We start from the raw sequence: 24,061 nt of genomic DNA, 5'->3' as shown, positions 1-24,061 counted from the left end.
TCTGCTTGCTGCGCCACCAGAGTCTCTGGGTTCGCGCCCAGGCTCTGTCGCAGCCGGCCGCGACCGGGAGGTCCGTGGGGCGACGCACAATTGGCATAGCGTCGTCTGGGTTAGGGAGGGTTTGGCCGGTAGGGATATCCTTGTCTCATCGCGCTCCAGCGACTCCTGTGGCGGGCCGGGCGCAGTGCGCGCTAACCAAGGGGGCCAGGTACACGGTGTTTCCTCCGACACATTGGTGCTGCTGGCTTCCGGGTTGGAGGCGCGCTGTGTTAAGAAGCAGTGCGGCTTGGTTGGGTTGTGCTTCGGAGGACGCATGGCTTTCGACCTTCGTCTCTCCCGAGCCCGTACGGGAGTTGTAGCGATGAGACAAGATAGTAATTACTAGCGATTGGATACCACGAAAATTAGGGAGAAAATGGGATAAAAAAAATAAAAAATGGATGACATGTCTGGTGAGTATGCAGGCCATGGAAGAACTGGGACATTTTCTGCTTTCAGGAATTGTGTACAGATACTGGCGACATGGGGCCGTGCATTATCATGATGAAACATGAGGTGATGGCAGTGGAACAATAGGCCTCAGGATCTCGTCACGGTATATCTGTGCATTCAAATTGCCATTGACAAAATGCAATTGTGTTCGTTGTCCGTAGCTTATGTCTGCCCATACCATAACCCAACTGCCACCATGGGGCACTCTGTTCACAATGTTGACATCAGCAAACAACTCGCCCACACAACACCATACACGCTGTCTGCCATCTGCCCGGTATCTTTGAAACCAGGATTCAGTGTGAAGAGCATACTTTACCAGTGTGCCAGTGCCATCGAATGTGAGCATTTGCCCAATTAAGTTGGGTAAGACCCTGGTGAGTATGACAAGCTAGCATATGAGCTTCCCTGAGACGGTTTCTGACAGTTTGTGCAGAAATTCTTCCGTATTGCAAACCCAGTTTCATCAGCTGTCCGAGTGGCTGGACTCAGATGATCCTGCAGGTGAAGAAGCCGGATGTGGAGATCCTGGTTTGGCGTGGTTACACTTGGTCTGCGGTTGTGAGGCCGGTTGGATGTACTGCCAAATTCTCTAAAACAAGGTTGGAGGTGGCTTATGGTAGAGAAATTAACATTAAATTCTCTGGCAAAAGCTCTGGTGGACATTCCTTCAGTCAGCATGCCAATTGCACGCTCCTTCAAAACTTGAGATATCTGTGGCATTGTGTTGCTGTTTTGGATTATGCTGTTTAATCAGCTTCTTGTAATGCCACACCTGTCAGGTAGATGAATTATCTTTACAAAGGACAAATGCTCACTAACAGGGATGTAAACAAATTTGTGCACAACATTTTAGAGAAATAAGCTTTTGGTGTGCATGGAACATTTCTGGGATCTTTTATTTCAGCTAGAGGTCGACCGATTATGATTTTTCAACGCCGATACCGATACCGATTATTGGAGGACCAAAAAAGCCGATTCCGATTAATCGGCAGATTTTTATATATATATATATATATTTGTAATAATGACAATTACAACAATACTGAATGAACACTTATTTTACCTTAATATAATACATCAATAAAATCAAATAAATAATGAAACATGTTCAATTTGGTTTAAATAATGCAAAAACAAAGTGTTGGAGAAGAAAGTAAAAGTGCAATATGTGCCAGGTAAAAAAGCTAACGTTTAAGTTCCTTGCTCAGAACATATGAAAGCTGGTGGTTCCTTTTAACATGAGTCTTCAATATTCCCAGGTAAGAGGTTTTAGGTTGTAGTTATTATAGGAATTATAGGATTATTTCTCTCTATACCATTTGAATTTCATATACCTTTGACTATTGGATGTTCTTATAGGCACTTTAGTATTGCCAGTGTAACAGTATAGCTTCCGTCCCTCTCCTCGCCCCTATCTGGGCTCGAACCAGGGACACATCGACAACAGCCACACTCGAAGCATCGTTACCCATCGCTCCACAAAAGCAGAGCAGAGCAAGGGGAACAACTACCACAAGGTCTCAGAGCGAGTGACGTCACCGATCGAAACGCTATTAGCACGCAGCCCGCTAACTAGCTAGCCATTTCACATCGGTTACACCAGCCTAATCTCGGGAGTTGATAGGCTTGAAGTCATAAACAGCTCAATGCTTGAAGCACAGCAAAGAGCTGCTGGTAAATGCACAAAAGTGCTGTTTGAATGAATGGTTACGAGCCTGCTGCTGCCTACCACCGCTCAGTCAGACTGCTCTATCAAATATCAAATTATAGACTTAATTATAACATAATAACACACAGAAATACGAGCCTTAGGTCATTAATATGGTCAAATCCGGAAACTATCATTTCGAAAACAAAACGTTTATTCTTTCAGTGAAATACGGAATCGTTCCGTATTTTATCTAACGGGTGGCATCCCTAAGTCTAAATATTGCTGTTACTTTGCACAACCTTCAATGTTATGTCATAATTATGTATGTTTCTGGCAAATTAATTATGGTCTTTGTTAGTAAGAAATGGTCTTCACACAGTTCGCAACGAGCCAGGCGGCCCAAACTACTGCATATACCCTGACACTGCTTGCACGGAACGCAAGGGAAGTGACACAATTTCCCTAGTTAAAAGAAATTCATGTTAGCAGGCAATATTAACTAAATATACAGGTTGAAAAATATATACTTGTGTAATGATTTTAAAGAAAGGCATTGATGTTTATGGTTAGGTACACATTGGTGCAACGACAGTGCTTTTTTCGCGAATGCGCTTGTTAAATCATCACCCGTTTGGCGAAGTAGGCTGTGATTCGATGAGAAATTAACAGGCACCGCATCGATTATATGAAACGCAGGACAAGCTAGATAAACTAGTAATATCATCAACCATGTGTAGTTAACTAGTGATTATGTTAAGATTCATTGTTTTTTATAAGATAAGTTGAATGCTAGCTAGCAACTTACCTATGCTTCTTGCTGCACTCGCGTAACAGGTAGTCAACCTGCCATGCAGTCTCCTCGTGGAGTGTAATGTAATCGGCCACAATCGGTGTCCAAAAAATTAACGATTGTTATGAAAACTTGAAATCGACCCTAATTAAATCGGCCATTCCGATTAATCGGTCAACCTCTAATTTCAGCTCATGAAACACGGGACCAACACTTTACATGTTGTGTTTATATCTTTGTTCAGTATATAAATTATATTAATCAAGAATTTATGTAACAATCACATCACACCTTTTAAAAATCAATAATTTGAAATGGAGGTTAGGCTGTGTCTATTGTAAGCCTACAGTGAATCCAACAGATAGGTCTTAGGGAGAGGTTGTCAATCCTACTGTACCTTCAGATGATCTTCTGAGGCCTTGCAAAGCTGGTTTAGGTGACAGTGCTTCAGTTTAAAGGAAGAGGGCAAAGAGGTGAGTAGGGTTGACAAGTTTCAAAGGTTTCACATAACTAATTTCGGTTCAGGCGAGCCAAGAAATACTGTTTTGAATGAGACAAAGCCCAAACTACAGTAGAACCTCAAAGAATTACGGACTGACCGATCAACCAAACCGGCAATATCAAACCGGGAGGACATGTATTAAATGCAAAAACAGCACACTTCTTTAGGCTACAGACAAATGTAAATGTTGCTTATGTGCTAAAATATATCTACAGTATCTGGCTAAATATTAGAAAACACATGTAAATACGCAATCAATATTTTCTCAATGGCTTTAAGTGAATTTCAAAGTTCCGAACATTTCAGTTTTTCTGAATGACCACTATTTCCAAGCTGTTCATGTCTCTGAGGTCATATGGTAGCTTATTTGAGTAAAAAAAAAAGAGTAATACCAACAGCCAAAGTATGACTTCACATGTGCCATGGTGATAGGATGTTATCTGTATCTCTGTCTACATGACAATTGTTCACATTCATTGTGTCTCTCCATTGATAATAGCTGAAAGATAACTTACATATCTTTCAAAATACTGCAGAAAAAATAGCATGATATTTAAATAAACACTGAAATCTAGTGTCTATTTTCTGCACTTACCCGCCCACGACTTCTTCCTTCATGATCAATGATGAAAAAGAAAACTTTAACAAAACATGAAAGCAACCAAAATAAAACAAACAAAATGTCTAAGGATCTAGACTAGAGGTTAATGTGGACACTTGAGTACCATTCTTTTTCTTTCCTCTTCTCTACAAATCTTCAAATATTGAATAACTGGGTTTTAAATCTAGCCTGGTCCCAGATCTGTTTGTTTTTGACAATGAGTGACAAGGAGTTGACATGATAGCACAAACAGACTGGCACTCGGGCTAGTATATCGCTACAGCTATAGCACAACTTATAATTGAGGTTAAGAAAGAGAGTGGTCCTTTGTAGCTTAGTTGGTGGTAGAGCATGGTGCTTGTAACGCCAGGGTAGTGGGTTCGATTCCCGGGACCACCCATATGTAAAATGTATGCATGCATGACTAAGTTGCTTCGGATAAAAGGCATATATTATTATTATCGCATGTAGTGTACTCAAGTGTTCTTAGTTACCTCGTGCTACTAAACTACAATAAGGACTTGGGGAAGGGTGACTACGGTAAGGGACAAAATTATCTTAGACTACTAAACTGGGTGTTCAGGTGTCTTAAAGGGACTCTAGACAAATCACAGGACTGGTAGAGATAGGGAGCATGAGAAACAGGCTAATTCTATACAGGGTTGGGCTGCAAGGGCTGGGGTTGAGACGAGAAGTTGTGTATGGTGAATATACTATTCAACCAAACCTGAGACAGAGAGTCCAGATTTAAAACATACTCACAAACTGGACAAAATAAACCCAGGTTTGGTAAATGCTCCAATTTAAAAAAATAAATACATTGAGGGTTGCTATTGCAGTGTTCTTACAAATAACCTTTAGACTAGAAAACTGAAACTGCTCTGGATGTCTTGCAAAATGGTGTCATATGTTCCAATCCCAGTAAACAGATTCGATGGTGACCAATCTTTCTTTAAGTATGTTTTGTGGGAAAACAGGCTTGACTGTGAAATCTGTGTTTAATCTGAGGTATTGCTTATGGAGACCAGCTCAAATATGCACAATCCATCAGATTCTAATGACACAAAAATGACACATCCAATGATGAAAGCCAATTAATATATACCATCAAAAATAGGATTAAAAATTATAAATCAAACTGATGGAAAGTGTCCAGAGCAGGCAGCCTATTACTTACTTAGTGTGCTACAGGTTTGGCAGAGACTCTGTGGGTGGGAGGTGGGGCGTAAGGGGTGGTACAGGGTACTAGTGACTCTGGGTGGAGTACGAAGTGTGAAAGGGGGGCAAGGAGACAGGGAGATGGGAGTATCTGTGAAAAGTGGTTTCATACGTGTACTGGTAACCTAGCTCCCTAACAGGGGGAGAGAGCTTGTTGGCAGTGGTGGACCCAGGGTGGCGCCGGGCCTGGGCAGTCCTGATGCAACCGTGAGGTGGAGGGGACTGGGACGGAAGGCGGGGCTGCAGTTACCTGCGTGGGTCTCCAGGTAGTGGCAAGAAGCAACCTGGGCTGGGGTGGCCACCACCACCACTGCTGCTGCTGCTGCAGCCGGGTCAGCATGAGACTCATTCGGCTCCTCCACTGAAACACTGGCATCTGGGGGAGGAGAAACAACACATTGTTACGGTACTGAGTATCTTAGGGACAGACAGCACGTTGTTAGGCTACTAGGTATCAAGACAGAGTCACGTGAAGGAGGAGAGAAAGTACCAGCCTGGTCCCAGATCTATTTGTGCTCTTGCCAACTCCACTGCTGTCATTGTTTAAGACTGGGCCAAACATGTTTAAGACTGGGTTATGGTAAAATGCTAGAGTACTGGGCACAGGGGCAGGGTAAGAGAAAGCAACTGTAGAGACAAATTCGAGGAGTGGTGAGAATATAGGGTCAGGCAGGCTACAGAGTAGACCTCAGGTAATTAGCAGGTAAGGGGAGAGGGGAACAGCCTCACAATGCAAGGGGAACTATTAGAGGTCATTGTAAAGAGGAAATAACATGTGTCAGGATCACAGCAGGTGCATGCATAAATGCACACACGTCCTAGCCCACACAGTCAAATCAAGAGGTGTTGGATTCCTGCTAGCATGTCGCATCTACTGCCTCTCAAAACACGTTTAAATATTTCCAAGATTCACGACTCCCCATATTTGATCTGGTTTAACAGCTAAAGCCATTTCAAATGTAATATAATGACAGAGGTGCACCACTTACCTGGTACAGTCACCTGGATGATTTCCCCATCTGGGGGCTCCGTTTTAATCTTTTTCAAGGGAATACAATCTCCCGAAGGCCCTAAAAGAGTAAGAGTAAAAACAGTTAATATGGCAAGGCGGCATCCCATATGGAACCCTATTCGCTACAGTGCACTACTTTTGATCAGGGCCCATTGCGCTCTAGTCAAAGGTAGTGTACTATATAGGGAATAGGGTGTCATTTGGGACATAACCAGATCTTCCTCCCAGAAAGTGCCATTTGAAATGCATCTATAAAATCCAATGTCACACATTCTGAGAGGAAGATCTGTTCAGTTTCAGACGGTCTAAGTTTTTAATTTGCAATTCCCAAGGGGTTACAGAGTGGATATGGAACGTGGAACGTATTTCTTGATGTTAGACTACCATAAAAAGGAGTGCCAACCTCAGAGTTCACGTCTTGGGTTCGCATTACAGTATTACTATAGTAGGCCATAGCATTGCCTTGTCACTTACCTGCTTCAAAGTCAGCCAATGGACTCACACAAGAGCTTGTAGATCTAAAAAGAAAAACAAATCCTTTGAATGCACAACTTCGAATTATGACATTGAAATGAACTGGCATAGATAAATTGTGGTTATTGTGGTACATCAGGCTATGGCCTTCCATTACAAGTGATGGACACGCAGCATTTACTGAAAGGATCTATCAAAATATCAAAATGGATTGTTTGTATTGTCTTCTGATCTAATTGTCTTTTATATCTCTGGATGCAGATTGGGTAAGACAGGTGCGGAACAGATTTCTCTGATGATTTCAAATAACATCTTGTGTCACTACACCCTCTACATTACTGACTGAGGCCTAGCCGTTGCATACATACCTGCTGCTGTGAGGATGGGTGACCAGCTCCAGTGCAGCCAACGGGACCCGGAGGTTGTCAGGGAAACCGTCCTCGGAGGTGGAGCCTATGTCATGCTTGCCCTCTTCCTTGGCCACCTTACCAGCAGCTTTGTGACACAACATAACAGAATCAATCAGATCAATCCATGATGCACAGCAAGCTATTACAACTAAACATACACAATATCAAAAGAAAAACAAGGACATGGCATTGCTAAATGGCATACTAATGGCTTCTTTGGATAGATATCAACAATGCAAGATGAAAATACTCATTATAATCTGGGTGGTTCGAGCCCTGAATGCTTATTGGCTGAGAGCCGTGGTATATCAGACCGTATACCACAGGTATGACCAAAAATGACTTTTTACTGTTCTAATTATGTTGGTAACCAGTTTATAATAACGCACCTATGGGGTTTGTGGTATATGGCCAATATACCACGGCTAACGGCTGTATCCAGGCACTCCGCAATGCGTTGTGCGAAAGAACAGCCCTTAGCTGTGGTATATTGGCCATATACCACACCCCCCCGTGCCGAATTGCTGAAGTCTTACCTGTGAAAATCCTTTCGTCAAACATTCTGGAATGAGAACAGAGATGGTCGTTATTGTTAATCAATGTGATTATTGACATTGGTCACAGTCAAGTAGAAACGGCCCCTGTAGTAAACTGTTGGTGAACAACAGTGGGCATGTCAACAGGGGAACAAGATCAAACAGACATCTCTACACGGTCTGCAGGGTTCATGTCTGGGCCATCTTGAATAAACAACAATAAAAATCGAATCTTCAATCTGCTGGAATTATATTAACATTAATGACCATGTCGCCTTATGCATGAGCCATGCGCTGATGGCGGTGTTGACCCAAACTAAACCTGTCGCCCCGATCTAAATGTATTTCATCACATGGGTTCAACAACAGCGAGACATTGGCTCAATATGCCAGAGAGCAGGGGGCACCATACTGTGTGGTTCATGCGGTGGTTACCAGTAAGTGGGGCATTGTCTATTGGAGTGCAGGGAATTTAACCAACAGATGGCCTGGGTTGACACTTCTCCCTTCGTTGATTCAATTTTCCAAATAGGACATTTTAGATAAATGACAGATGCTGTGCTAGCTCTTGTAGTTCATAAATCAGTGGTTCTCCTCAAACAGGGTTATTTTCATTAGGGCATGTTTCTTACTAGACAGCTGCAGTAGTAGTAGTTCTTCCCTGTTTCACGCCGTTTTTTTCATGTAGTGCCTTATCACGAAACCCTGGTATGATGCGTTATGCAGCCCTGATATGGGTCCCCTATACACTACAGTGTAATCTCTTATTTCTGGAGGAAAGAATGAGAGACTTTCCCAGTATAATCTCAGATGGATCTCAGATCGTCTTTACCTTTTGACTACAAAGCGGACCCCATGGCGCTCCTCCAGGATGCGTTTGAGTTTGGGCACTCCGTAGGTGCAGGGCCTCTTGAAGGGGATGTTGTCTGGGATGCCGATGATCTCCACGGCCTCTGGGTCACAGGCTATCTTCCGGTACGGTACTGGAACCATGTGGTCCAGGCCCAGGGCCTCCGCTGAAAATACAGGGGTTGTCAGAAATCATTGACGGACATCAATCATGAGACCCTACAATACTGTCTTAATAAGTATGTAATGAATGGATCAATTAATGGATGGATGGGTGGGTGTGGATAGATTAATAAGCAGTCATGACAGCTGAAAACAGACTAAAGACAATCATTCTATAGTAAAGAAATTACATGAAAAAAAGTGTTGAGAAAATGACCAATTGTATAAGGGACATTTTCCCAGAGAATCTCCATTGGACGTGCTTTTTGGACGAGGACTAACCTTAATATGGGTCTGGGAAACAGGAAAGTTTTAAAACCCTAAACGTTTTTAATCAGCTAATGCCCTACAATAGGAAACCATGCTGAGAAAGAGTGGTTGACCATCTCACCATAGCGACTGTTGAACAGGATCTGCACACATTCTCTCAGTGTGTTTATGTCCTCAGTCTCTCGAATGAACGAGTCCCATTTTTCTGTTGAGCGCAAAACAGAATAACGTAAACATACAAATGGGGGGAAAAATGGGAGGGAAAAAAAGAAAGTTCTTCCATTTGTATGTCTACTTTCCACATGTATACTAACAGTTTTTTTTTCTGGATCAAAATAGGGCTTAGGTGGTGGGCATCAGGGTTGGTTGGGGTCAATTCCAATTTTAATTTACAATTAAATTATTTAATTCACTCATGAAGTGGAGGATTTATGTTGAATTCCATTCGAATTTCAACAATCTTAAAGTTATAGAATTTAATTGGAATTAGACTTTTTGTATTGGAATTAAATTTGAATTGTAAAAAATGTATTCTTTGGAATTGAATTGGAATTCAATATTTGCATATTTCCAAGTTAATGGAATTAATGTACTTAGTATCACAAACTGTATGCATGATTTGTTTTAGGTCATTTCAACTTGTATTCCTATATTTCAAGTATAGCTAGGCTGTCTAAATAGTGACATGATCAGCCTGACCACCTAAGGAAAATGCATTTGAATTTGTGGAATTGTTGGGGATAATATTAAATTGTGATTTTCATTTTTGTCATTTACCTAACATTGGAATGGAATTTACAGGGAAAGGGAATTGAATTCGAATTGCATTTGTGGAATTAACCCCAACCCTGGTGGCCATGTCAGGGTGCAATATGCCCGTGGGTGTGGCGCAGGTCTGAATTCCCTATTCACAATTAGGTATAGAGTATGACAGTAAGAGTCATAACACCCATAAAACCTAATGCTCAAACAGTGAAATGGTTCCAATCACTTTTTACACCATTCATTTTTCCCATAGGGGATTTTAGAAACACTTAAAATAAGGGCTGTGTTTTGTGCAGGCTTACCCCAGCGTGACGTTTTGATACCCGTGTAAATCTCTCTAGAACAAGGTGAAATGGACTGTCGTCCTTTGGTCTGGAATCCAAGTTGGAGATTTTTGGTTCCAACCGCTGTGTCTTTGTGAGACGCGGTGTGGGTGAACGGATGATCTCCGCATGTTTATTTCCCACCGTAAAGCATGGAGGAGGTGGTGTTATGGTTTGGGGGTGCTTTGCTGGTGACACTGATTTATTTAGAATTCAAGGCACGCTTAACCAGCATGGCTACCACATCATTCTGCAGCGATACGCCATCCCATCTTGTTTGGGCTGAGTGGGACTATCATTTGTTTTTCAACAGGACAATGACCCAACACACCTCCCGGCTATGTTAGGGCTATTTTACCAAGAAGGAGAGTGATGGAGTGCTGCATCAGATGACCTAGCCTCCACAATCCCCGACCTCAACCAAATTAAGATGGTTTGGGATGAGTGGGACCGCAGAATGAAGGAAAAGCAGCCAACAAGTGCTCAGCATATGTGGGAACTCCTTATAGACTGTTCCAGCATTCCAGGTGAAGCTGGTTGAGAGAATGCCAACAGTGTACAAAGCTGTCATCAAGGCAAAGGGTGGCTATTTGAAGAATCTCAAATATAAAATATATTTTGATTTGTTTCACACTTTTTTGGTTACTACAAAAATGAAATAGTAATAATTTCTCCATCATGTCAGACAACATGACAGTATTGCATTATTTGCTCTGCTCTGAAGCATATGGGAATGCAGCATTTGAATTGTGGCCTTACAAAGGAGAGGAGTCTATAACGTGGGGTAAAATCCATTGGTTGATTGATATGATTGTTGACATACCCCTCCCCTTTAATGAACTGCATTGTGGGATTCAGAGGAAAAATTTGCCAATAAGTGAGCTGACAAGTAATTCTCTTAGACTGAGTCTGTACCCAGAACTAGAGTATATGCATTGTCTGGCAGGGGGGTGAGGTGAGCTGCCTAAAGACTGAACCCTGTTCCACATTAATGAGCTGAGCCAAACTGAGCCAAGCTGTACCGGTTACACAACCACCATAGTTGCTGGAACCATGAACAATGTGAATGGAAAATATCCGACCCGGCATAGATGGTTTGGGTCAAAACGATAGTGTGAAAAGGGTATGAGTTTGTGGCCTACAGGTGTGTGTCTATCTGTGTCCAGTTCCAGTTCAAGCCTACCTGACTTCTCATGAACTATGGAAAACAGGAGGCGCTTGGAGACGTGGATGCTGGGAGGACTCTGGCCCAACTCCCCTTGGAGTCCTATCCACTCAACTGAACAGACAAAATGGTAGAAACTAAACATTGATAAACATCATACTGATGCTTTCAGAGTCGAGCAAATCTTGAAAAATCTAAATGCCATAATCAAAACAGATTCTCTATCAAATAAGTTATGTGAAATGACAGCCAGTAGTACAACCACTCACATAAATGACAGGGAGAATAGTAACCACTCTCCTGCCAAATGAATAAAATCACAGACAATAATTAATGCATAAACAAGTGACTCAAAAAGGTGAGGGGCTTTTAAGAAGTAACCTGGATATCCATCAACTGCTACCTCAGTAACAGTTTGTTCCTGTGGGGTCACATATCTCTTACCATTGTCGGAACTGTCCTTGGCGGCCGTCCCTTTCTCTGCCCCCGCCACCCAGGCCCCCAGGCGGTCTTTACCCAGGTTGAAGAGGGATGTGGGCTTGAGGTCCAGCTTGCCGTCGGGGTGTGGCTGGGAGGACATGGGCATGCCATACAGGAAGCTGGAGAGCATGGAGTTGCTGGCTGAGACTGAAGCGTTGGACACTTCCTGGGCGGTGGCGGCAGGCTTGGAGGCCGGGCCATGGTTAGCTAGGCTCTTGGTGGCGCCCGAGAAGGAGTTGTGGTTAATGACGTCGCCGGCGCTTGACTTAGCCTCCCGCGAGGGCTCTGCTGTTGTTCTATAAACAGATGAAGAAGGAAACAGGAGAAGATAAAGCTGTGTGTCCACGTGAAACCTAATTATGACACACCAATAGCAACTTGTCACAATGTGCCTTATTCTTGGCAGAGAAATCCTCCAGTTACTTTCTGTTGTTCAAAAGTAATCTAGAATCAGGTCTCCTCCTATCATCTAACCATGAATTCAACAACAAGACCAGCCCTGTATCAATCCTAATTATGCTGCTACACTTATGCCATTTATGCACAGGAACAAGTCAGGTAAGGGATTATACAGTTGAAGTCGGAAGTTTACATACACCTTAGCCAAAAACATTTAAACTCAGTTTTTCACAATTCCTGTCACGCCCTGGCCATAGGGAGGCTTTTATTCTCTATTTTGGTTAGGCCAGGGTGTGACTAGGGTGGGCATTCTAGTTTCTTTATTTCTATGTTTTCTGTTTCTATGTTTTGGCCGAGTATGGTTCTCAATCAGGGACAGCTGTCTATCGTTGTCTCTGATTGGGAATCATACTTAGGCAGCCTGTTTTTCCACCTTAGTTGTGGGTAGTTGTCTGTGTTAGTGGCCTGTATAGCCCTAGTCAGCGTCACGTTCGTTGTTGGTTGTTTCTTGTTGGCGACTTTCATTATAAAAAGAAATGTACGCTCACCACGCTGCACCTTGGTCCGGTCATTTCCAACCTGACGACGTTCGTGACAATGCCTAACATTTAATCCTAGTAAAAATTCCGTCTTAGGGTCAGTTAGGATCTGCACTTTATTAGTGGAACCAGTTAGGTTCTCACCACAAATGTTCTATAGGATTGAGGTCAGGGCTTTGTGATGGCCACTCCAATACCTTGACTTTGTTGTCCTTAAGCCATTTTGCCACAACTTTGGAAGTATGCTTGGGGTCATTGTCCATTTGGAAGACCCATTTGCGACCATGCTTTAACTTCCTGACTGTCTTGTCTTGAAATGTTGCTTCAATATATCCACATCATTTTCCTTCCTCATTATGCCATCTATTTTGTGAAGTGCACCAGTCCATCCTGCAGCAAAGCACCCCCACAACATGATGCTGCCACCCCCGTGCTACACAATTGAGATCGTGTTCTTCGGCTTGCAAGCCTCACCCTTTTTACTCCAAACATAACGATGGTCATTATGGCCAAACAGTTCTATTTTTGTTTCATCAGACCAGAGGATATTTCTCCAAAAAGTATGATCTTTGTCCCCATGTGCAGTTGCAAACCGTAGTCTGGCTTTTGTATGGCGGTTTTGGAGCAGTGGCTTCTTCCTTGCTGAGCGGCCTTTCAGGTTATGTCGATATAGGACTCGTTTTTACTGTGGATATAGATACTTTTGTACCTTTTTCCTCCAGCATCTTCACAGGGTCCTTTGCTGTTGTTCTGGGATTGATTTGCACTTTTCGCACCAAAGTACGTTCTTCTCTAGGAGACAGAATGCGTCTCCTTCCTGAGTGGTATGACGGGTGCCTGGTCCCATGGTGTTTATACTTGCGTACTATTGTTTGTACAGATGAACGTGGTATCTTCAGGCGTTTGGAAATTGCTCCCAAGGATGAACCAGACTTGTGGAGGTCTACAATTTCTTTTCTGAGGTCTTGGCTGATTTCTTTTCATTTTCCCATGAGGTCAAGCAAAGAGGCACTGAGTTTGAAGGTAGGCCTTGAAATAYATCCACAGGTACACCTCCAATTSMCTCAAATTATGTCAATTAGCCTATCAGAAGCTTCTAAAGCCATGACATAATTTTCTGGAATTTACCAAGCTGTTTAAAGGCACAGTCAACTTAGTGTATGTAAACGTATGACCCACTGGAATTGTGATACAGTGAATTATAAGTGAAACTGTCTGTAAACAATTGTTGGAAAAATTACTTGTGTCATGCACAAAGTAGATGTCCTAACCGACTTGCCAAAACTATAGTTTGTTAACAAGAAATATGTGGAGTGGATGAAAAACTAGTTTTTCACCTTTTGACAGTGAAGTGGATGCGGTTGCTCTGCTCAAGGATCTTCATTAAGGTCTTGGTGTCGTACTCGGCAGGTTTCCTCAGGGCGATCCCCTCAGGCAGGCCGTGGGCCACCACAGAGCTGGGGTCCTTCAGGATCCACTCATAAGGCACAGGGACCAGGCTACTCTTTCCAACGGCCTCGCCTGGAAAATCATCACATACATACAGCATCAAATGACTAATGAAGGTAGAAATGAGAAAAGGACATGTCAAATGATTGTTTGACACGTAGACACTGTAAAAATCAACATTCAATCACATCTGAAATTTGATTTCAGTTATGAGAAGGTTGAAATTATAACGTTAAATGAGAAATTAGAAAGAATTCAAATGGCGCAGACCTATACAAATGATATTTGTTTGATGCTGTATTTTGAAGCCCTTACTGTAAAGCACACTGAATACTTCTTCCACCATTTTCCTCAAGACAAAGATGTTAGAGTGGGCGTCTGTTGAGGCCCTCTGTTTGCCGTGCCCGCCCTCTTTGCCAAGCTTGCCTGATTCATTTTCCTGGACATTGACATGGGCATTCACTGTGGTCAGCCCTTGTAGACAGGGCATCTCTGAAAGAGTCAAGCATGAGAAACTGAAGGGATTATATTTCTACTTTTCACCCTGTAAGTTTCACTCAAGGAAGGTCTATTCTGGATCTCACTTGCTTTAGAAGAAGTAATGCTCTGGATAAGAGCATCTGCTAAATTACAAAAAATGTCAAACTAAAGATCATCTTATTTATTTCATTCCAAACCTTAATAGACTCAGATAAAACATGTTCAGCTCCAAGACAACAGCAGGATCTGTGAGCAAAATATAGTTGCATTTTGATCCAAGTGAAAAATCTAACCTAATTGTTAATCTGATTCAGCTTTTTTTGCCCACTACACAGGGAAGCACTCACTGCAAAACTTGTGGAAGTCTGTTTGTATTTCCCTCCGCGAGTTGAGGAAGACTCTTCCCTTCTCTGTTCCCACGGTGATCACGCTGTCCTCGTGCACGGTGACGCAAGCCACCTCGGCGTTGAGCTTTGACATGGCTGTGCACTGGAACACAGGTTAAAGACAAGGTCATAGGTAATCCACCTAATGGTCAGTTAATAAAGACAAAGATTTGCTATGGCTACTGTGAAGCTCAGGGTACACTTATCCATTAAACATTTAGCCTATCATCCTATACAGATTGGTTGTTTAGCAGCAAAACCGTTGAGTGCACAACTATAGGGCAAAACAGACTGGTCTGGCTTAGATTGTTGACAACATGTAAACTATTTTTAGTCTCCAATGTTTATTGAAAACATAAATAAATGTGCGAGTCGAAAAAAGTTAAATTAGCATGGTACAAGCTGAATTAATTTGAAAAGGCTGTGAAAATAAAAAGCCCGGTACAGACTCAGCGCTCCATTAACATTTCAGAGATACGCTTGTTTTGGTGAGAAATCTTCAAAAAAATTACAGGAATTTCACATTAATATGAAAAGCTCATACTAAAATATCTCAAAATTGATTGCCATCTTACCTATATTGTTTTATGTCCTGCGGATTCGAGAAGAAAGATGACGAGTTCAACAGGAAAGTCAGCCTATCAGGTAGCCAGTAGCCTTATTTCTTACACAGAATCCAGCTTAGCTGAAGCAATGCAATTTTCCGAAATTTTGACCAAATTCTTTGTATGGCCTCCATTCATTTAAGTCACCCTAATTCTGGTCATCCTACAAGGGTAAAAACTCCAGTTTTACCTATTGGTCAAAATATTGAAGAACAAGATAAAACTAGCTGAAATGAGCCATCTACGATTCCCCACATTGCAGCTTCTTGTCATTGTTGCTAGCTATCTGGCCATTCAGAATCACAACAACACAAAGAATTCTGCCGCATTGAAGCATGCAAATCGTTTTTGTGACGTTGTCAGCTAACCCATCTATTCAATTACTCTTCTTCCGGCTTCCTCAGTGGTTCACTTCACAATGTTTTCTAAGGTCAAATTGTTTTTGTAAAGAGTCATCGAAATAAGACTGACTAATCAATCTTTCATATGGTTTTCCGTGGTCAGATGAATAATGTGTGTGTGTGTGTGTGTGTGTGTGTGTGTGTGTGAGACTGGTCGTACCACTGAGTCCAACGCAGACACTAGGCTGGTGAGGATCTCCTGTCTGGCTGACACCTGTGGGACCCGCAGCTCAGCCCGGGAGTTAGATCTTATCCCATCACATCCTGACTTCCTCATCTGCTCCATTCCTCCACTTAGGGGACACAAAACAGAGAGCAAAGTTGAGTAATCAAGAAGATGAACCGAAACGGTCATTTGTGTGTGTCTGTGTAAATTCAATAAATGTTTTGGTGTCTCATCTGCATTCCACCAGTCACTTCTGGGAGTAGGGTGAAGTTGTCCCTGACATTGATCTTGGGTCAGTTTTGCATTCTCCCCACTGATGGTTAAGGTAAAGATTGGGGAGGGGAAACTTCACCCCGGAGCTTGGTCTGAGTATGACAACAAGGAGGATGTGTATACGTGGTCAAAGTAAATTGGTTATGCTTGATAGACAAAAGCATGTCCTGCCATTTAAGATAGCTAAAGCCTACAAATGAATGAGCAGTAACCAAATGCACATGCCATTGATCTGGAGGGAATAAGGTGTCACTCTGCCATTCATTGCTTCAATAACACAACAAGTAACCCATTTTGTTTGATTCTGACAACATGGTCAGGCTGCATTTTGAATTGTGATGAAACATGGCAGTTGGAGGGGGGAAGGGTTGTTGTTGGGTTGGAGGGGGGAGGTTTCTTCTCATTAAGAGGCTTTAAAAGTGACGGTAATACCCTGCATGTTATGCTAATGCCCAAATCCGTCACACACGTGAAAGTACCTAATTACGATAAGCCTTTGTCAGCCAATTAAAGCTAGCTCAGATTATTTATTTGAATCCCTTCATCCTTAACTTGCTCTCCTTAGACGGTACTCTTGACAAAGAAATTATGTCCACCCCCCCCCCATTGGGCCTAATTTCAATGTCATTTGGAAATGGATGGCCGAGTAGGAGCGAACTCGTAATTAGCCTATTTGCAGGGGACTAACCTAACATTTTCATCACAAACATGTCAGCTGGCCACTAAACACTCCGTGTCAAGACAAAGTCAAGGAAAGATAGGGTAAATAAAAGAGGGCGGGAAAGAGTGGGGCATAAAAATAATAAAATCGCAATCCTAATTCAAGGCCCTGCGTTCTCATGGCAACTGCAATCCGTCTCCTTGGAAACTAATCTCGAGGCATTTGAACAATGCAGCTCTGGCCTTTAATCTCTTCAGACACTGGGAGCCATTATCCTAGCCTCAGGGCAGCCCCAAACCACAGACTCAACACTGGGGGAGGACATAGAGAGAGAGACAGTCTCAGCTGCACCGATATGCCTGTCTGAAATCGGCATCCCCTGAGCCCACAGCAAACATGAACCCCCTCAAAAATAGATGGTCTCTTTCACTCGTTATCTTTAAGGCAAAAGAGGCACGAAAAATGAGAGAAGTGTGCACCGTCATTTTGTTCGCAGCCAGAGAAAACCACCGCCAGTGAACTCAAAGGATGACTTTTGTGGCTGGCAGAGTTTAAACTACTTCAAATGCAATGTCACTCAGTCACAAGCACAAATGTCAAAACAAAGAGCATAGACAATGACAAAAGCCACTGATGTTGAGATTGAAAAATGCAAATGAACGAATATGGTTCCAGTTCCAATTTAGCTACTGGAAGTCAACACAAATAACCTATTTGTGTACTACTCCTTTCACAGAACAGCGCAAACTGGCTCTAACCAGAATAGAAAGAGTGGGAGACCCCGGTGCACAACTGAGCAACAGGACAAGTACATTGGAGGGTCTAGTTTGAGAAACAGACGCCTCACAAGTCCTCAACTGGCAGCTTCATTAAATAGTACCCGCAAAACACCAGTCTCAATGTCAACAGCGAAGAGGCGACTCCGGGGTGCTGGACATTAACAATGTCTGCACTGTATTTCTGATCAATTTGATGTTATTTTAATTGTCTTTTTATTTGCTTTTCTTTAAAAAACAAGGACATTTCTAAGTACCCCAAACTTTTGAACGGTAGTGTGTGTGTGTGTGTATATATATAAATATAAACTCAGCAAAAAAAGAAATGTCCTCTCAATGTCAACTGCGTTTATTTTAAGCAAACTTAATATGTGCAAATATTTGTATGAACATAACAAGATTCAACAACTGAGAYATAAACTGAACAAGTTCCACAGACATGTGACTAACAGAAATGGAATAATGTGTCCCTGAACAAAGGGGGGGTCAAAATCAAAAGTAACAGTCAGTATCTGGTGTGGTCACCAGCTGCATTATTAAGTACTGCAGTGCATCTCCTCATGGACTGCACCAGATTTCCCAGTTCTTGCTGTGAGATGTTACCCCACTCTTCCACCAAGGCACCTGCAAGTTCCCAGACATTTCTGGGGGGAATGACCCTTGCCCTCACACTCCGATCCAACAGGTACCAGATGTGCTCAATGTGATTGAGATCCGGGCTCTTCGCTGGCCATGGCAGAACACTGACATTCCCGTCTTGCAGGAAATCATGCACAGAACGAGCAGTATGGCTGGTGGCATTGTCATGCTGGAGGGTCATGTCAGGATGAGCCTGTAGGAAGGGTACCACATGAGGGAGGCGGATGTCTTCCCTGTAACGCACAGCGTTGAGATTGCCTGCAATGACAACAAGCTCAGTCCGATGATGCTGTGACACACCGTCCCAGACCATGACAGACCGTCCACCTCCAAATCGACCCCGCTCCAGAGTACAGGCCTCGGTGTAACGCTCATTCCTCCGACGAAAACCGCGAATCCGACAATCACCACTGGTGAGACAAAACCGCGACTCGTCAGTGAAGAACACTTTTTGCCAGTCAGGTCTGGTCCAGCGACGGTGGGTTTGTGCCCACAGGCGGTGATGTCTGGTGAGGACCTGCCTTACAACAGGCCTACAAGCCCTCAGTCCAGCCTATCTCAGCCTATTGCAGACAGTCTGAGCACTGATGGAGGGATTGTGCGTTCCTGGTGTAACTCAGGCAGTTATTGTTGCCATCCTGTACCTGTCCCGCAGGTGTGATGTTCGTATGTACCGATCCTGTGCAGGTGTTGTTACACGTGGACTGCCACTGCGAGGACGATCAGCTGTCCGTCCTGTCTCCTTGTAGCGCTGTCCTAGGCATCTCACAGTACGGACATTGCAATTTATTGGCCTGGCCACTAAATCCTCATGCCTCCTTGTAGCATGCCTAAGGCACGTTCACGCAGATGAGCAGGGACCCTGGGCATCATTATTTTAGTGTTTTTCAGAGTCAGTAGAAAGGCCTCTTTAGTGTCCTAAGATTTCATAACTGTGACCTTAATTGCCTACTGTCTGTAAGCTGTTAGTGTCTTAACGAACGTTCCACAGGTGCATGTTCATTAATTGTTTATTGTTCATTGAACAAGCTTGGGAAACAGTGTTTAAACCCTTTACAATGAAGATCTGTGAAGTTATTTGGATTTTTACGAATTATCTTTGAAAGACAGGGTCCTGAAAAAGGGACATTTCATTTTTTGCTGAGTTTATATATATACACACACACACACACACACACACACACAAAAACATTGCAAACTTTGACTTCTGGCAAGGTTAAAACAAATATATTAAACTGGTTGCAATATTAGCTTATCTCTCTACTTACGGCCAGTAATTTCAGACTGTAGGCTAAACATAGACCTGAAATGCAATGATACCAACAGGCTACAGTACTTAAAATGTGTTGCCTGTTCCTTAATTGTAAGATGAACTAGCCTAGACCTAAGAAACAAAAGGAACAGTATGGCTACACTTCAGAACACTTCCCTGGTATGTGAGTACACCCTGATCTTAAAATGATACAACTCTGCTCTGGCTGCCATGCTTAAATGCTCCAGCTAATGACATCCTAAATCCTAACCAATTTGAGTCTCCCCTGAGGAAGCCGGCACTGTTATTTTCTTCATGCCATGCAAACCTCTCCAGGCTGCAGGGGGCAGAGCTTATCCTTTACTTGTTGAATAATTGCCCAAGCAGTATTTAGCCAGAGATATTAGGCTACAATGTTCTCAGAAGAAGGGGTATTGTGGTCTTCTGAGCTAATTTTGCACCAAGAGGCTTGTGGTATTCGCTGCCATTGATACACAATACTTTGCTAATACCCCTTAAAAAGCCATTTTGGTCACAGACATTTTGAAGACCACAACTGCATCTACAGTCGTGGCCAAAAGTTTTGAGAATGACACAAATATTTATTTCCACAAAGTTTGCTGCTTCAGTGTCTTTAGATATTTTTGTCAGATGTTACTATGAAATACTGAAGTATGATTACAAGCATTTCATAAGTGTCAAAGGCTTTTATTGACAATTACATGAAGTTGATGCAAAGAGTCAATATTTGCAGTGTTGACCCTTCTTTTTCAAGACCTCTGCAATCCCGCCCTGGCATGCTGTCAATTAACTTCTGGGCCACATCCTGACTGATGGCAGCCCATTCTTGCATAATCAATGCTTGGATTTGTCAGAACTTGTGGGGTTTTGTTTTGTCCACCCGCCTCTTGAGATTGCCCACAAGTTCTCAATGGGATTAAGATCTGGGGAGTTTCCTGGCCATGGACCCAAAATATCGATGTTTTGTTCCCCGAGCCACTTAGTTATCACTTTTGACTTATGGCAAGGTGCTCCATCATGCTGGAAAAGGCATTGTTTGTCACAACTGTTCCTGGATGGTTGGGAGAAGTTGCTCTCGGACGATGTGTTGGTACCATTCTTTATTCATGACGGTGTTCTTAGGCAAAATTGTGGTGAGCCCACTCCCTTGGCTGAGAAGCAACCCACACATGAATGGGCTCAGGATGCTTTACTGTTGGCATGACACAGGACTGATGCTAGTGCTCACCTTGTCTTTCTCCGGAAAAGCTTTTTTCCGGATGCCCCAAACAATCAGAAAAGGGATTCATCAGAGAAAATGACTTTACCCCAGTACTCAGCAGTCCAATCCCTGTACCTTTTGCAGAATATCAGTCTGTCCCTGATGTTTTTCCTGGAGAGAAGTGGGTTCTTTGCTGCCTCTTGACACCAGGCCATCCTCCAAAAGTCTTCGCCTCACTGTGCATGCAGATGCACTCACACCTGCCTGCTAGCATTCCTGAGCAAGCTCTGTACTGGTGGTGCCCCGATCCCACAGCTGAATCAACTTTAGGAGATGGTCCTTGCGCTTGCTAGACTTTCTGGGCGCCCTGAAGCCTTCTTCAAAACATTGAACCGCTGTTGATTTAGGTGCAATCTTACTGGCAGCAATATCCTTGCTGTGAAGCCCTTTCTGTGCAAAGCAATGATGATGGCAGTGTTTCCTTCCAGGTAACCATGGTTGACAGAGGAAGAACAATGATTCCAAGCACCACCCTCCTTTTGAAGCTTCCAGTCTGTTATTCAAACTCAATCAGCATGACAGAGTGATCTCCAGCCTTGTCCTCGTCAACACTCCCACCTGTGTTAACGAGATAATCACTGACATGATGTCAGCTGGTCCTTTTGTGGCAGGGTTGAAATGCAGTGGAAATGTTTTTTGGGGGAATCAGTTACTTTGCATGGCAAAGAGGGACTTTGCAAATTATTGCAATTCATCGGATAACTCTTCATAATATTCTGGAGTATATGCAAATTGCCATCATAAAAACTGAGGCAGCAGACTTTGTGAAAATTAATATTTGTGTAATTCTCAAAACTTTTGGCCACGACTGTACAGTTGAAGTCGGAGGTTTACATACACCTTAGCAAAATACATTTAAACTTCGTATTTTATTTTATTTTTTTACAATTTCTGATATTTTGCAATAATTCCATCTTAGGTCAGTTAGGATCACCACTATATTTTAAGAATGTGAAATGTCAGAATAATAGGAGAGAGAATGATTTATTTCAGCTTTTATTTCTTTCATCACATTCCCAGTGGGTCAGAAGTTTACATACACTCAATTAGTATTTGGTAGCATTGCCTTTAAATTGTTTAACTTTGGTCAAACGTTACGGGTAGCCTTCCACAAGCTTCCCACGATAAGTTGGGTGAATTTCGGCCCATTCCTCCTGACAGAGCTGGTGTAACTGAGTCAGGTTTGTAGGCCTCCTTACTCGCACACGCTTCTTCAGTTCTGCCCACAAATGTTCTATAGGATTGAGGTCAGGGCTTTGTGATGGCCACTCCAATACCTTGACTTTGTTGTCCTTAAGCCATTTTGCCACAACTTTGGAAGTATGCTTGGGGTCATTGTTCATTTGGAAGACCAATTTGCGACCAAGCTTTAACTTCCTGACTGCTGTCTTGAGATGTTGCTTCAATATATCGACATCATTTTCCTCCCTCATGATGCCATCTATTTTGTGAAATACACCAGTCCCTCCTGCAGCAAAGCACCCCCACAACATGATGCTGCCACCCCCGTGCTTCACGGTTGGGATGGTGTTCTTAAGCTCGCAAGCCTCACCCTTTCCTTTTTCCTCCAAACATAACGATGGTCATTATGGCCAAACAGTTCTATTTTTGTTTCATCAGACCAGAGGATATTTCTCCAAAAAGTATGATCTTTGTCCCCATGTGCAGTTGCAAACCGTAGTCTGGCTTTTGTATGGCGGTTTTGGAGCAGTGGCTTCTTCCTTGCTGAGCGGCCTTTCAGGTTATGTCGATATAGGACTCGTTTTTACTGTGGATATAGATACTTTTGTACCTTTTTCCTCCAGCATCTTCACAGGGTCCTTTGCTGTTGTTCTGGGATTGATTTGCACTTTTCGCACCAAAGTACGTTCTTCTCTAGGAGACAGAATGCGTCTCCTTCCTGAGTGGTATGACGGGTGCCTGGTCCCATGGTGTTTATACTTGCGTACTATTGTTTGTACAGATGAACGTGGTATCTTCAGGCGTTTGGAAATTGCTCCCAAGGATGAACCAGACTTGTGGAGGTCTACAATTTCTTTTCTGAGGTCTTGGCTGATTTCTTTTCATTTTCCCATGAGGTCAAGCAAAGAGGCACTGAGTTTGAAGGTAGGCCTTGAAATATATCCACAGGTACACCTCCAATTCCCTCAAATTATGTCAATTAGCCTATCAGAAGCTTCTAAAGCCATGACATAATTTTCTGGAATTTACCAAGCTGTTTAAAGGCACAGTCAACTTAGTGTATGTAAGTTTCTGACCCACTGGAATTGTGATACAGTGAATGATAAGTGAAACAATCTGTCTGGAAAAATTACTTGTGTCATGCACAAAGTAGATGTCCTAACCGACTTGCCAAAACTATAGTGTGTTAACAAGAAATATGTGGAGTGGATGAAAAACTAGTTTTAATGACTCCAACCTAAGTGTACGTAAACTTCCGACTTCAACTGTAAATCAGACTCAGTGCTGATCATTGACTTTTAATTGTATTGAACGCTGGGCATGCCAGGCATAATCCCTGAGGCTGTAGGCCTACTAAGCTTTATACATGCATCAACTAGGCTATTATGCCTGCGTTGTGGGATAGGTCGAGCCATGAGAACATGTCCTCTGTTTGGGAGATCCAGCTAGTTCTGAAATAGTTCAACTACATGGAACGGCTTCAAACCTCTCCTCGGGGACCACCAGTCGTTCCATGTAGTTGAACAATTCCAGAACTAGCGCACTTGATTCAATTTATCAACTAGCCTAATCATCAAGCCCTTAAATACTTGAGTCTCCCCTGACGAAGCCAGCACTGTTATTTTTTTCATGCTAAGCAAACCTCTCCAGGCTACAAAGCTTATCCTTTACTTGTTGAATAATTGCCAAAGCAGTATTTAGCCAGAGATATTAGGCTACAATGTTCTCAGAAGAAGGGGTATCATGGTTTTCTGAGCTGATTTTGCACTAAGAGGCTTGTGGTGCTTGCTGCCATTGATACACAGTACTTTGCTAATATCCCTTAAAAAGCCATTCTGGTCACAGACCTTTTGAAGACCACAGATCCA

At 42.8% G+C, this 24,061-nt stretch overlaps 1 protein-coding gene across 3 annotated transcripts in view; it reads right to left on the bottom strand.

Moving 5' to 3' along the window:
• gtf2ird1 (GTF2I repeat domain containing 1) overlaps positions 1-24,061 on the bottom strand; it is a 43,998-nt gene that overhangs the window by 16,907 nt on the left and 3,030 nt on the right. The window contains exons 2-15 of one of the 3 annotated variants that reach the window (XM_023967996.2): positions 16,123-16,255; positions 14,918-15,059; positions 14,406-14,582; positions 13,979-14,162; positions 11,668-11,999; positions 11,242-11,337; positions 9,092-9,175; positions 8,522-8,705; positions 7,690-7,715; positions 7,112-7,238; positions 6,744-6,787; positions 6,247-6,327; positions 5,508-5,633; positions 3,334-3,381 (exon numbers count right to left, since the gene is read on the bottom strand). In XM_023967996.2, the coding sequence (XP_023823764.1) occupies positions 3,334-3,381; positions 5,508-5,633; positions 6,247-6,327; positions 6,744-6,787; positions 7,112-7,238; positions 7,690-7,715; positions 8,522-8,705; positions 9,092-9,175; positions 11,242-11,337; positions 11,668-11,999; positions 13,979-14,162; positions 14,406-14,582; positions 14,918-15,059; positions 16,123-16,248 (1,777 nt within the window). In that variant the 5' untranslated portion in view covers positions 16,249-16,255. The remainder of the gene's footprint in view (positions 1-3,333; positions 3,382-5,507; positions 5,634-6,246; positions 6,328-6,743; positions 6,788-7,111; positions 7,239-7,689; positions 7,716-8,521; positions 8,706-9,091; positions 9,176-11,241; positions 11,338-11,667; positions 12,000-13,978; positions 14,163-14,405; positions 14,583-14,917; positions 15,060-16,122; positions 16,256-24,061) is intronic. The other 2 variants (XM_023967998.1, XM_023967997.1) reach the window with 2 other exon arrangements.

This window comes from Salvelinus sp. IW2-2015, linkage group LG23 (genome assembly GCF_002910315.2).
Source record: "Salvelinus sp. IW2-2015 linkage group LG23, ASM291031v2, whole genome shotgun sequence".
Taxonomy (NCBI): Eukaryota; Metazoa; Chordata; class Actinopteri; order Salmoniformes; family Salmonidae; genus Salvelinus; species Salvelinus sp. IW2-2015.
Note: the sequence above shows the minus strand (reverse complement) of the source record. Positions and strands in the feature narration are given on the sequence as shown.